General features: G+C 38.7%; 1 protein-coding gene across 2 annotated transcripts in view; it reads right to left on the bottom strand.

The window, feature by feature from the left end:
• The window catches only part of SLC39A10 (solute carrier family 39 member 10), a 40,812-nt gene that overhangs the window by 3,389 nt on the left and 22,717 nt on the right, over positions 1-14,706 (bottom strand). The window contains exons 3-9 of one of the 2 annotated variants that reach the window (XM_034429784.3): positions 14,112-14,319; positions 9,679-9,848; positions 8,786-9,004; positions 6,596-6,716; positions 4,498-4,872; positions 3,298-3,378; positions 776-966 (exon numbers count right to left, since the gene is read on the bottom strand). In XM_034429784.3, coding sequence (XP_034285675.1) covers positions 776-966; positions 3,298-3,378; positions 4,498-4,872; positions 6,596-6,716; positions 8,786-9,004; positions 9,679-9,848; positions 14,112-14,319 — 1,365 coding nt within the window. The remainder of the gene's footprint in view (positions 1-775; positions 967-3,297; positions 3,379-4,497; positions 4,873-6,595; positions 6,717-8,785; positions 9,005-9,678; positions 9,849-14,111; positions 14,320-14,706) is intronic. The other variant, XM_034429791.3, reaches the window with a different exon arrangement.

The following is a 14,706-nucleotide window of genomic DNA, read 5'->3' as shown; positions in this document are numbered from 1 at the left end:
CCCTTTTAAATCAGGGACTCTCCATCTTCAATTCAGAAACCTGACAAGGACGTTCTGCTTTGAAATGATGGATCTGCACCGGCAGAGGGCTGGGACAGTTTCACCAGGTCAGGCTGCTTTTCCCATGAACTTATCCTCCCACAGAATTCTGTGCATCACTGCTGTGACTTAAAATCTGATTTCTGGAAGCCCAAGCTATTTACCCAAACTTTTTTCACTTTCCTGCATAATCAAGAATTACAGTATTACAACCACAGGATTGTTTTTATTAGTTTCTCTGTTTATTTCAACCCCAGATGCTCTGTATTAATTAATTAAACTGCCACCCATCCACCAAAAGGAACTCCGGTTAGCAAACTATAACCATTATCCAAGTTTATTTGCAAATAAGGCTATTATTCTTAGCATATAGTTCAGCTACTCCTCCCTCCCTCGTTATTGCTACTGTTCCCTTTGGACAAACGGTAGCCTTCAACTGCCATCTTCTAATTATAAGTCATTCCATCAAATCTTTCTTCAACTCATCATATCTGCTTTTCTGTGCTAGGAATTCAAGGTCATCCCTGATCCATCCTAGTGTGGGCAAGCTATTCCCATTCTGGCTCTTTCTACTACTCCCTCGCTGACTTCCTATATGGCCTGGGTCTTCTTGGTATTAGCAGAGATGCAGGCTCCAAAGGAATCTTCCTCAGCCTGGGAAACCAGCCAGGCTCCAAACACTGCCCTACCCCAAGGCCATAGGCACACAACACTACGTACATATTGCAGATCTTACCATGTCCACAAGGGCCACGTAGAGGAACATGCCAGCAGTGACTGCAAAGATCCAAAGAGTGATATTATTCGCGTATTGTCCCACAGCTGTTCCTATTAGCATTCCCACATAAGCCATCATCGCAGAGAGGAGGTTGTAAACAATGGCCTGCTTCACAGTCATGCCCGCCTTCAGAAGTACAGCAAAGTCACCTAGTGGAAAAGCAAAAGCAATAGTACAATCACGAGTGCAGAAATGGCTTATCCGGTCTAATCAGGGACATTCTTTCTTACTCAAAAGATCCCTGAATATATACAGTATATATCCATGCAACCCCTGGGTTCTATGATCAACATGGTTTGAGGAACAATTCTTTAAGAATTAGCATTTCATTTTGAAAAACTATATTTGTACTGATGGCTACAACCACATGACAAGAAACGTAACGTGATAGTTTTCTGATTCATTTCTTGGCTAAGTAGAACTTCTGGTGGTTAACTTCTGGGGCTGTTGTCTAGGGGGAATAGGCATGACAAGGAAGATTCATGAAAGGAGAGAGGAGCATGCAACCTTTAAGTTGCCTCCAAAAGTTTAACCATTCAGTAGTAGTCTAGCCATGTTATTTCTTTATATCTCTATATCAGAGTGCCTGCCATCTGTTACAGGTAGTCCTCGACTTACAACAGTTCATTTAGTGACCGTTCAAAGTTACAACGGCACTGAAAAAAGTGACTTATGACCATTTTTCACACTTACAAACATTGCAGCATCCCTATGGTCATGCGATCAAAAGTCAAGATGCTTGGCAACTGGTTTATACTTATGATGGTTGCAGTGTCCCAGGGTCATGTGATCACCTTTTGCGATCTTCTGACAAGCAAAGTCAATGGGGAAGCCAGGTTCATTTAACAATCAGGTTACTAACTTAACAACTGCAGTGATTCATTTAACAGATGTAGCAAGAAAGGTCGTAAAATGGGGCAAAGCTCACTTAACAAATGTCTTACTTAACAACATAAAATTTGGGCTCAATTGCAGTCGTAAATCTAGGACTACCTGTACTGTTAATCTGGCTGCTTTTGTCCCAACAAAGCAAGAATGATCTCTTGGACAAAGGACTGGCTAGCAATTCAGCTGCCGTTGCCCCTAAAAAAAACTATGATTGTAAAAGCATAGTTTGCTGCAGGATAAACTTTAGAAATAAAGAGTCTGAAAATCAAAGCAGGGATGCATAGGGAGAGAGGCAGCTGACATCCCTTAAGGCTGTAAACACAATCAGCTGATCCTTTCCTGAAATTCTGGAACTGAAGAGAATTGAACAAAATGCTCTCTGACTGTGACTGGATTTGGGACGGGAGAAAAGAAAGTGTGAAAAGTGCTAGACAACAAATCACAGCATTATCCCTGAGACAGTGAAGCACACGGGGGCAAAAAAACCACCTTCTTCCCCTGCAGCGAAGACCCTTTGAAGCTAAAACACTAGAAATTTTGTTTACACTACGAGAGAGGACAACGAGAATACATCTCAACTGAACAAAGATATGCACGAGCTGTGGACAGGATACTGTATCTATACAATGCAAGATTTGGACAGATTGTGCAGTCTCCCTGAAGTGCTGCAGTATCCATTCCTACATTCAGGCCACTTAGCAGGGAGACCTTTCTCAATTTCAATTGATCAAAAATATCACCCAAGCCCAGCGCACATAGTAGCCCACCAACTTCTACATATGAACTACATATTCAGCAAAGCCTCCCAGAGCCTGTGGAAGCAGCTGTCAAGCCTATCAACCACAGAAACCTGGGACCTCCCTCCAGTAAAGTTTGTTCAGCCTTCCTTTTATCTCCAGCAATGCTGCTTGGCTTCAAGTGGGGGGCAGCAGGTGCCAATGTGGGGAAGAATGCCACAAGGTCATCCAGAGATCCTTGCAACTACATCTGGTGGCTCAGCAGACTAAAAGCATTGTGATTAACACCAGCTGTCTGCAATTACTGTAAGTTCGAATCTCACCAGGCTCAAGGTTGACTCAGCCTTCCATCCTTTCTATGGTAGGTAAAATGAGGACCCAGTTTGTGGGGGCAATAAGCTGACTTTGTATAAATATACAAAAGTATGAAGGCTATTGCTTAATGCATTGTAAGCCGCCCTGAGTCTCTGGAGAAGGGTGGCATATAAATCAAATTAAAAAAAAAATCTGATGATTTAACAGCTTTGTTATTGTGATCGCTTATGTATTTTATTTTATTTTCCACACCTTTCTGAATTACCTCAGTGTATACAAGTACGCAGCACCTTGGTATACATGGCAGTTTTCATTTCTACTGGTGTCAACCTGAATTATGATTTTTATTTTCGTTGTTCCTCAGCTGAATCTGAAACGAGCAAGGCCTAGCCTAAGAATGCAGCTGCGCTAGCTCTATAGCTAAAACCAAATAAATTCAGGGTATCACGAGCTATATAAATAATCACATCCATTAATAAGGCATTTTTGATTCACAGACCAAAGAATAAAAGCACAGCTGACATCACAATAGCTGATTACCCAATTCATGAGGAAGTTCATGGCAAAACACTGCTATGGATGTGCTGATTCCTCCAGTTAAGCCAGCACTGAAAGCAGCTCCTGGAGAGGAGAGAGGTGAGGGTAGAAGACCGAACAAAATGACGTTTTTAATTGGTTATCTTGACAAGGCTATTTTTAAACAAAACATCAGTGATGATAAAGGTAGCATTTTTGGCTGAGAGATTGTCAGGTTAACAACCGAAGTAATGGCTCAAATACTCATGCTTTCACTTCAAATTATTGAAATAGTTCATGGATCTATATGCTAGGAAAAAAAGAGTTGTTCTGGAATTTGAGAAAGGACTACTTTTTACAGCAGATCTGGAATATCATCAATAGGAGACCTGCCTGGTCATGTACCAGAGGTGAGTATAAAATGGGGAAATATCATTTCTTTGGAACTACAAGGCTCCAAAAAATCATCAAGAATCAAAGACCCACTCCAGTTCAAGAAAACTGAACCTCGAAAACTTTGCTTCAGGTTTTGGATAACACCACATATTGACATACGAGTCAGATTTGCCCTCCTTCTCAACCAGCAGATCTCAGTTGGGCATATTGCCCTGCCCTGCTCCCCACCCCCACTTCCCAAGCAGGAAGATAACTTTGCAGAATGCAAATATGAGCCCCTTTTGGAGTGAAGCAGCTACCGCATGAAAACTTCTGGAGCTATACCCAGGGATCTATAATCAAGAACTCACAAAGAGAAAGTGGCATTTCTTAACATAATTGCATTCCTTCCCCTTCCCCATATAGATCAGCAAGTAATTTGTGGCTACAAAGAAAGGAGGCCTTTGATACTTTGAAAACGACTGAGGAAAGTGAAGAGCAGACCTTTTGCTACTGAGGTGCTGCATAATCTGCCAGGAGCAATTAAAGCAGAGGTCTCCAATCTTGGGAACTTTAAGACTTGTGGACTTCAACTCCCAGAACTCCCATGCTGGCTGGGGAATTCTGGGAATTGAAGTCCACAAGTCTTAAAGTTCCCAAGATTGGAGACCCCTGAATTAGAGAAAAGGATTTATTTAGCACCACTACTTCCCCTGATGAATTTCTCTTGCTTTTTTCCCCCCTGTATCAGACACACACTATCCCATTCCCCCCCCACCACAAGTTTATTTGTTGCAAAGAGCACCCCAAACTATCCCATCCCATCTCCAAACCTTTTACTTTGCTTACCAATGGCCAAGCCGTCACTAAAATTGTGGATCCCATCTCCCATTATTACCATCCAGGCAATATTAGCTATTCCGGTGTCTTTTAAGTCTGTGCCTGAATGGCAGTGTCCATGAGAGTGATGGGAATGTTTATGTGGCCAGAGATGGTTATGCTTCCTCACTATTATTTTAACATCTCGACGATGGCTCCCATATTCTGCATCTGAGAGATTGTTGCTCTGGGCATTATGAGAGATGTCATTATGGGAGTGGAGCATCCGATTTTCCTCCTCGGTAGCAGACAGGAAGGCCTTTGGCAGAGAGTCAAGGTGGCCATCCAGATCTGTTAATTCAGTTTCATTAAGTCGATCATCGGACAGTACGGAATCATCTGCTCCTGAAGGGGATGAACCCAAGAAATATGTAAGTTAGCAAGGGATGAATAGGATGTATTGATTAGGATAGCAGTGCTATCAATTTCCTAAATTAAAATGCTAAATGGAGATATTTTGGGAGCAACACAGCCTTATATTTGAAAGTCTCGTTGCCAATCTTGATTACAACATAGAATATTGTTTAACTCAGTTACAAACACTTTGCATTACTCACTCCAGCAATTATCTAGTACAGGAATCCCCAATCCTCAGGCCGTGGCCCACTATCGTGTCTTGGCCTATTTGGAACCGGGCAGTGCAAGAGGTGGGTTAGCACACACATGTGCAGCTCCACCCACACAAGCAGCAGGTCCATGCACACACATGCCTGCCACTCATGCAGCCCAGTTCCCTCTCCCCCCTCAGCTGGGCCACCAAGCCACAAAGGTTAGGCAACGCTGGTCTAGTATTGGCAATAAATGTGGGTTAGGAGAGAGAAAAAAGAGGCGTTTTTATGTGAAATAGAAGAGATGGAAACAAAAAACTTAATGCACGTTAAGTAGAACATGCTAAAATATATTTAAGGTGTTTGAATGTATATAAAGATGTGTACATGAGAATACATAAGAACATTTGTTCATATAGCAGGGCAGATAAAAAGCCTATGTCTGTGTGATGCTGTATATGTTGAGGTGGTTGTTTTCTTTCTTTTGTTTTTTTGTAATTGGCATTCTAATTATGGATGCTCGTATTACTGTGAACCTGGGAAAGATATTGAGCACATACTTTTCAAGGAACTACTCCAAATTCAGTTGTTTATATCTGAAAGCGGGGTAGGGGGAAAAAAATACACCCAGAACTTGGACAGCCATAGACATCCTGGATAGACAATGCTAAAATAATTCTTAAGTCTTCTATGGTTGTATTACTGTTAATTTTTATATGGCTATGGAGCTACATACAGAGGCTTTTATGTAAAAACAGACCCAACTCTGCTCCTAATAGAGCACATTCTGACATTACCAAAATGGTGGTTTAGGAACCAAGGGACAAGGTGAAACTATAGTTCAAGTTCCTAAACAAATCCTAATCTCAGAAGACACAAATAAGGGGACATCAATCAAAATGGTCCTGCATGCAAATATATTAACACACCACGTCACTTGCTTTAACTCTAAATCATAGTTTGCAAAAAGCATAGTTTTCTATTTTGGCTTCTAGCTAACTATTAACTAGGGTTCAATAATTTGACAATGATGTATCACATACACCCAAAAAAACACCCCTTCCTAATTTGTATGTGAATGAGAAGCCAAAATTTATAAGGCAGTTCATAATAAGCCCCATTTTTTTTAGAATTGCAAAAATCCATACATTTGGGGAGAAATTAATCAAGAATTTTGTCAAAGCAGTATCTTCCAAATATTACTTGGGCAGCATTCAAAAAATATTCTCCAAAACAGTATCTGCTCCAATAATATACAGTATTATATAATACATACGCATTATGTATATGTTACACACATACATAATAAAAATATATATAGATTTAAATTTGAATGGATTGGGGAAAGCGTTAACATTTGTTGATTACCTTTGCTTTATTAAAGGACAGCAGATATAAATATTATTCATTAATGCAGAAGAGTTAACTAATCTGCTAAATCCATATTGGCAATTGAGGTAAGATACGGAGTTTGCACGAAAGCTGCAGTGATAGTGGCAGCCTGGTCATAAATGAGATACCTGCTAGTGGCTTGAGTTGAAGCCAGTCAGCATCAGGTCTGTTTAGCTTATGATCTGAAAGTTTCCTTCCAATGGGCGATTCATCAACCTTTTGTTTCTTCTTACACCATTTCTGTTTTGTCTGAAAGAGACAAAAAGACTCAAGTCTTAGTGATTTTTAACCTTGAAGGCAAAGGGAAAGGACCCATTAGAACAACTTCCTGGAATAATACAAAGCAACACATTCCACTAAAGAGCCTGAAATTGCTCAGCTTTAGAACCTTGTTGAAGCTAATTTTAGGCAATTAGCAGAAACATGAATCCATCTCTTTTCAAAGAAAAGTCTCATTAAGAATGTTGCTGTGCCACTTGTCAATTCCACTTTCCGTATTCTATTATTTTGTTCAAATCTATGTCATTAATCTATGCAATATCTTTTCACTGTGACTCTTCCCAAATAATGCAAAACTTTTCTGCAAAGGATACACATTCACACCCTTAACTAGAGAAGAATTAGTTCTGTTCTTAACGTACAACATGGTGGCATGTGCATATATGTATGTATGTATGTATTGCATAGTCATATACTCTTGATATCTGGATCTTTTCTCTAGGCTCCCAGGCAAAATAATTTGGGGAGCTGCAGTAAGTTTTGCACAGATTCCAAACATTTCAGATCCATCAGGGACAGTAAAATGTGGTCACATAGTAAAGATTGCTCAGTTTGCAGTTAAGCTGTCAAAGAAAGAGCATCTTAGGCCACATGTATCTTAAGCCATTTTCCAAAATCATGCAGTTCCAGAGGGCAATTATATACAGGACGTCCTTGCTTAACAGTGGGAACTGGGACCACCAACTCCATTGCTAGGAGCAACATCACATGATTACACCAATTTATGAAGTCCCAGTTGCCATTGTTAGGCGAAACCTACACGGTCAATGTCCTGCAGTCACATAAAGACTGCCTGTTCACTTCTCCATTGACTTTGCTTGTTGAAATGGCAATAGCACTTAGACTTATATACCGGTTCATAGTGCTTTATAGACCTCTCTATGTGGTTTACAGAGTCAGCATATTACCCCCAACAACCTGAGTCCTCATTTTACTGACCTTGGAAGGATGGAAGGCTGAGTCAACCTTGAGCTGGTCAGGATCGAACTGCTGGCAGTCAGCAGTTAGCCTGCAATACTGCATTCTAACTACTGCACCACGGCAATGAAAACTGGCAATAAAAGTCACAGTTGGTGACTATATGATTGCAGGGTGCTGTGATGTCATCACTGCAGGCCAACTGCCAAGTGCCGAGATCATCATCATAGGACGATGGGGACACTGCAATAATCCACTGTAAATCCCCTTCGTTCATGTCATGTAACTTTGAAGATTACATGTGTAAGGCCAGAAAAAAACATGGCTGCCTTAACTGCTCTCAAGAAATATCACAAGGTTGTTCTTCTTTAGTGACCAGAATTGGGATCAGCAGCTTGGTTGTTAAGCAACATGCTCACTAAATTAAACCAGGACTGTATTTATGATCTTACTTCACTTTTTCTTTGCTTTTACAGACCCACAATGTGAAGACTGGTCACAAGATTACTTTTTCATCATTGTTGTAACTGAATGGTCAATAAACGAGGCAGTAACTAAACAAGGAGTACCTGCATTCTGAATCAGAGTCCAGTGTTTGAGTCCAGATCTCTGCCCAACTCTCCAATATCCAACTCTCAGGAGCCTGAGTGGCGTAGGAGGCTAATGCCTCCTACTAAGGCAGCATTTAACATCCAGCTGCCTGCAATTACTGCAAGTTCAATTCTCACCAGGCTCAAGGTTGACTGAGCCTTCCATCCTTTCTAAGGTGGGTAAAATGAGGACCCGGTTTGTGGGGGCAATAAGCTGACTTTGTATAAAATATACAAAAGTATGAAGGCTATTGCTTAACACATTGTAAGCCGCCCTGAGTCTCCGGAGAAGGGCGGCATATAAAAATAAATAAAATAAATAAATAAAAAAATATTATTATCCACTTTTGGGGACCAAGCAAACTTGAGAGATGGAAATTTAATACAGAAATAAATTTAACGGGGTTCCTGTCGGATGACTGCAATAAGAGCTAACTGACTAGCTGAAATTATATACCTATTCCTTCCTATCTGTTTTCTTTACTGTGCAATCTTATTATATCTTAGAAAACTGGATTTGTCAAAACATACCCTTTGTTTCTTATAGTGTTTGTACATTCGTATGCAGTGTTCAATAATGAACAAAAGGTAAATCCCTCCAAGGGCCACAAGTCCTTTCAGTACAGCATCATACTCTTCTAGGAAGTTCGATCCTCCATGATCGTGGGAATGGCCATGCAGATGCTGGTGCTCATGCTGGTGCTCGTGCCCCTGGCCATCGTGGTGGCTGTGATTGTGGGCTCCTTGGGACTAATGAACGGAAAAAGATGATGTTACGCACAAAACATTTCCCAGCGGAAAGCCAAATCCAAATGATGTGGAATGATGCATTTCTCAGCTACAAAACAGTGATACCAAGTTCATTATCATTCTTATCTTAAAAGCAAGCATGACAAAGATCAAATTGGTCTAATATTCCTGTTCTCAGCAATGGTAAGTTAGATGCTCCCTGACAGTTCGAAATGAGCTCATAAGCAAATACAAAATAGTTTTGGGGTATATATGCCTATTCCAAATAATATCTTGGATAAATGATTTTGTGATGCTACAAGTGTACTCTCTATTGCGAAGCCTTAAGGATTTATTTATTAACAGATTTTACTTGCAGATTTTGAGACAGCAAGACAAGAATTATTAATTCAACTGCTTGTTAGTTCAACCATGCCTAACTTTTTCCAAACGTAGGAGGCTCACAATTGGTTCTTGCTGACTGGCCTATATCCCTTATTTGTAGAATAGATATAACTGCTATGGTACGCAGGCTTTTTGTTCACATCTTTCCAACTTTTCAAAAAGAAGTGAGATACACAAAACCCGACCTCTACTTAAAAGCATTATTTTCAGTCTATCTACCCATCTCTGCTTGAAAACAGATGTTTCACAAGTAAACGAAGGCATAAGCCCTAGAATGAGACTGAACGTACATGTGGTAGCAGATGAAGTAGTGCATCTCCGCTCATGGTTCCTACAGCAAGAGCAACCAGGAAGGTGAGGAGAAATTTGAAGCATCCCTGATTGATTATAGGAATCAAAATCACGCCTAGCAAAGACAACAAGCTAATAACTGTGATAGAAATGATGCCACAGATCCAGGCTGTGAAAGGAAGGAAAAATGTGAATTAGAAAAATCACAAAAAAATCAATAAATTATAAACCAAATATCAAAAGAAAACATTATTCAAAGGAAACCTGCTCAGCTAAAATTTAACTATTTTATTGTATATTTGAATAAAATACAAACAATTTTTATGACTTATTATGACTTATGTACTTTTCTAATGAATACAGGCTATGTGACAGATTTTTTAGAAATGTATAGTCCGTTAGATTAAATTTTATTATAATACTGAATAAATTATCTTTCATCTAAATGGGTTCATCAGAGTACATCTCAATACTGAAAAGCTAACACAACAACCCAAATCACTGACTAGTGAATTTATGTTATTTTTCACTGTTTTCACTTACTGACCACCTCCTAAGGACTTCAGGGTTTCTAGTACTGTATTGGAATTTCCAAGCAAAGACACATACAAGATACCTTTTAGTGTAGCACAATTTGTGCTGTCAAATGTATGAAATTCTCCTATTTATCAAATATGCCTCTTGCACTAATAACAATGCAACACTGTTGCTCTGCTGAATATCTTTTCCTTACATGTTAGCTCTCTCCAGAAAAAGTGTAAATACATGCATGAAATTCATCAAAATAGAATACAATTGTCAAAATAGAATGCAATATAAGCATTGTTGTTGGTGAAAGGAAAGGAAAGGAAAGGAAAGGAAAGGCGAGTCGAAGACAGATCTCCCAGATTTATGAAGCAGGTATGGATCATATTGGGTTTCTGCCAAATATTACATGCTTCAGTGTTCTTCCACTCACTTTCGAGAATGAATAAATACATTTGAGTCTACACGTTATCGAAAATAAATAAAAGAAAAAGGCTTGACTTAGCCAATGCCATTTGATTCAATCTAACGGGCAGTTCAAGTCTAAGTTTAGGCACCAGTTTGTTTAATTATTTTATTTTTTGAAATCTGGCCTGTATTACTTTATAAGTAACTCAAGGCGGTGAACAGATCTAATTCTTCCTCTTATTTTCCTCATAACAACAACCCTGTGAGGTGGGTTGGAAGGAGAGAAAGTGATTGGCCTAAAGTCATCCAGTCGCTTTTGTTTGATTGCCTTCAAAATTGCTTTCTTGTGCTGAAAAAAGAAAGTTGAACAGTGGGAGAGAGGAACATACTTAATATGTCTGAGGTGTAACGTTCTATTTCCTGCTGCTCTGGCCTTTTTCTCCTAGAAAACCTGGGGAAACACTGGCCCTGGTCTTCTAAGGATTTAGTTACAAGTTCATAAAGTACAGCATCTCGATTTAACTAAATCCCCCAAGGCCAATTCTGCAGTTTTTGTTCAACAGTAACAAAAACACAAAGTGTAGAACGTAAATACAGCCTTATAAAGGACCTTTTGAATCAAATCTATTTATATCTAGCAAGTTTATATTTATTTTCCCAAGATATATACTAGGAAAAACAAACTGTTTGCAAAAGAATGATGGAATAAAAAGAGAGGGGAGGATGGCGAAAGAAGATATAAATACAGGGACCGATGGAAAGAGGCGAAAGATGAAGCAGAAACATGAATGAAGGGTAAAAAAAAAATTAGTATCAGGAAAAACTGATGCGACACCTCTGCAAATGAGAACAGAAGGGATACTGAAGCACTACGTTAGTGCAGATTTTCCAACTTGAAGCCTTTCAGATGTGTTGACTGACAGCTGCCATCATTCCCCAACAGTAAGACCAAATGGTCATCCTGGCAGGAAATTATGGATCTGAAAGGTCAATCTGCTTCAAGGGCATCAGATGACCAGGGCCTTGTAATCTTGTTTTTAAACTTGCAGATCAGAACAATTTTTAAAACAATAATTAGGAAACTGGAGAAGTCTTTTTATCAAAGATCATCTTTTATGTCCAGAAGAAACCAGACAGCTTCTTGATTAGAATGGACAAGTGCCACTTGTATAAACTGAAGATAATTTGATTTGTGCTCAGAAACACTACCTTTAAATAAACTGCCTCTGGTTCCCTCTCCCCGCAAATTAGGTATCTTATGGTGTTGCAGGTCTTTGAGATTATTTATTCATCAGTTCATCATCTAGTTAGAAAAATGCTTCTTTCAAAAAAGAAGTAGTTATCAATGGAAACTTTCTAATTAGCTTGGTTTAAAGACATATACAAGCTAATAGGTTTTGGCTTTTTTTTAAGCATACACGAAGTCACTTTCAACATTTTAATTGACAGAAAATGCCTAGCAACTTTTCCATAAACTCTACTGGCAATTAAACTAGGGTCAAATGGCTAAAAGAAGACTACCCAGAGAAAAGAATTATTTGCTAACAAATACAGTGTAAAGATTATTTAGTGTTATGAATCCTTGAATAAAGTTAGTAAGAGAGGAAATGATACATCACTACAAGAGATTCATATACAACATGTTACATTTTCTTAATGATGTTTCCAGTCATTAAAAATAATTACCAGATCATTTTTGACAATAATTAATATATATCCACGCATACTCATTTGGAGTTTTATTTCAGAGAATGCTAATAAACATCTGCAAAACTAATCAACACTCATTATTAACAACTCTGTTACTTTCAAAGGAAGGGCAATCCGTTCCAAGCTTTTTCTATAACTGCATTATTTGTGCCAGCTTTAAAACAAACGTTATTATTCATCATTTGACAGTTTCATGGGAATCTATGAATATCTATACAGAGAAAGGTCCACAAATAAAATGCCTCTTTAAAAAAGCAAAAAGTGTTTTAACTTCCCCATTATCAAGCAACTTATCTGTCATATTTCAAACATCCACTGCATATAAATGGTGCCTCCCGTATCTGTGGTCTTTCCCAGATTAATTTTACATCTTCCTGGGGTGCCAAAAGATGTCCTTTTGGGTTCATGTCCTTTTCGGTGGTTCACGTCCTTTTCAGTATAAAATGGACAGGCCAAACTGCAATTTTTACAACTTTGTCCTTGCCTTCTATGGCCAAGTTTCAATGGCCATAACTGAGTAGATGGAATCACCTCTTCTTTGAACCTCTTCCTTATTCCATAGGGTTGAAATAATTGGATTATCTTTAAGGAGAGAGCTTTCTACTAAACAGCATAGCTGCAACCAACACCTTGCCCATTTTTAAAATTTTCTTAAGAATAATTGCCCTTGTAGCACATAAAGCTTCAAACATTTCGGGCCAGTGGGCATATTTGCAATGCCGAGAACATGACATATATGTGGCAAATCAGAAACCAGGCCCTTAAATGAAAGTAGAGGCTGTACTCTGCCATCCCATCTAATCTCCCAGGACATTCATTCTCAACGCTGCTTATTTCTATCTTCCTTTCTTTCCTGGATCAGTTCAACAGAGTTTCAAATATAACATTCGATTGCAACTCCTGATCAATTATCTTTTAAGAATGCCTCTGGGATACAAAACTGGGCTCAAAGCATTATTGGACACAAAAATAAAGTACAAAGATGAAGTTTCACTTTGCAGCATCCCAGATTTCCAATTAAATGTTTTCAGTTAGAATGTTTTTTAAAAAGTAATATAAAATGGAGAATAGTCTTCAGCCTCAACCAAAATATCTGCCTGTTTTTATCTCAACTAAAAGGAGATACTCACAAAATTACTCTTTAATTCTTCAGTAGAGTGTGTGCTACAAGGGTTCATCGGAAGTGATTTTTACCAGGTCCATACAAAACAAAAACATTTGCATGGAGGAAATCTTATATGTATAACAAAGCCACAGGCCATTCCCAAGCGGCTGTCTTAGGCAGACATTTAAATACAGGAATTTCATGTCTGCATTTTAGCCAGAGATTAATAAATAAAGCCTCAGGTTTTGCGGTATGGTTCTGTACAAAAGGTTGTATTATAATTGTATTCATTTATAATAGGGAATACTCTGAATAATTCTGCAAATAGGCAACAATGGGTGTTCTAGGATCAACCACAATTTGGACTGCTCATATTATAGCACAGAAACTGGAAGTCTTTAAAAAAAAAACCAGCCACACAGGGAATTAATATTGCCCAGTTGCCTTTAAAATCAATATAAGCAAGAAAATGGGGTTCAACCAGTGGATACAATATATGAAGAATGATGACTCTAGGAACTCAAGTGGATCTTCCAAACAACTCACAAAGTAGGCTGCTTTGCTTCTATTACTTGAACTGGCCTGATCAAGTTAAAGGAGATTTTGTGTGGCTATTTACATCCAATGAAATTACATTAACTAATCTGAAAACCCACAAATTGTTCAGTCTACATTTTTCCTCACCTGACGCACCTGTTTTCTCCACATTCCCAAGAGACACATTGTTTCCTTTGTTCAAGTCTTCAAAATGCAGGTCTTCATAATGTTCAATACAAAGTCGCCTATCAATCTGATACAGCAACGCAGGGCACAGATAAGTAAACAAGCTTGGAGAAATTGGAGAACTGGGGCGAAGACCATAATGGCTTAGCAGCTGTGTGACATTTAAGCACTGCAAACAAATTAGGAAGACAATTAAGCAGGTCCCACTGTTAAAGGCATACTTAGTTACTCAAGTCTCATAAAATTACACGGTCTCTTCTGTAATTTGAACTGCTACCTAGCCCATGAACCATCATCTATTGAAGGAGCTGGGAATATGAAATGTTGAGAAAACTATCTATTGTGTTTTCTGGAGTGGAAACTGAATTTATTCATTACATCTACGGAGAATTTTAAAAGATTAAGCCTAAATTCAGAAAATGTTTATGCATATTAAAATCCTTCCTGGGAACAGTAATGTAAACAGTATTTCATCACTGGCTGACTAAAATGACATTTCATTTTAACCAGCCAAGGATGATTAAATATTTGCCTTGCATGTTTTAAAAAGCATACA

This window comes from Pantherophis guttatus, chromosome 1, assembly GCF_059756535.1.
Source record: "Pantherophis guttatus breed Tessera chromosome 1, ASM5975653v1, whole genome shotgun sequence".
Classification (NCBI taxonomy): domain Eukaryota; kingdom Metazoa; phylum Chordata; class Lepidosauria; order Squamata; family Colubridae; genus Pantherophis; species Pantherophis guttatus.
The sequence above is the reverse complement of the archived record's forward strand: the minus strand, read 5'-3'. Positions and strand labels throughout refer to the sequence as shown.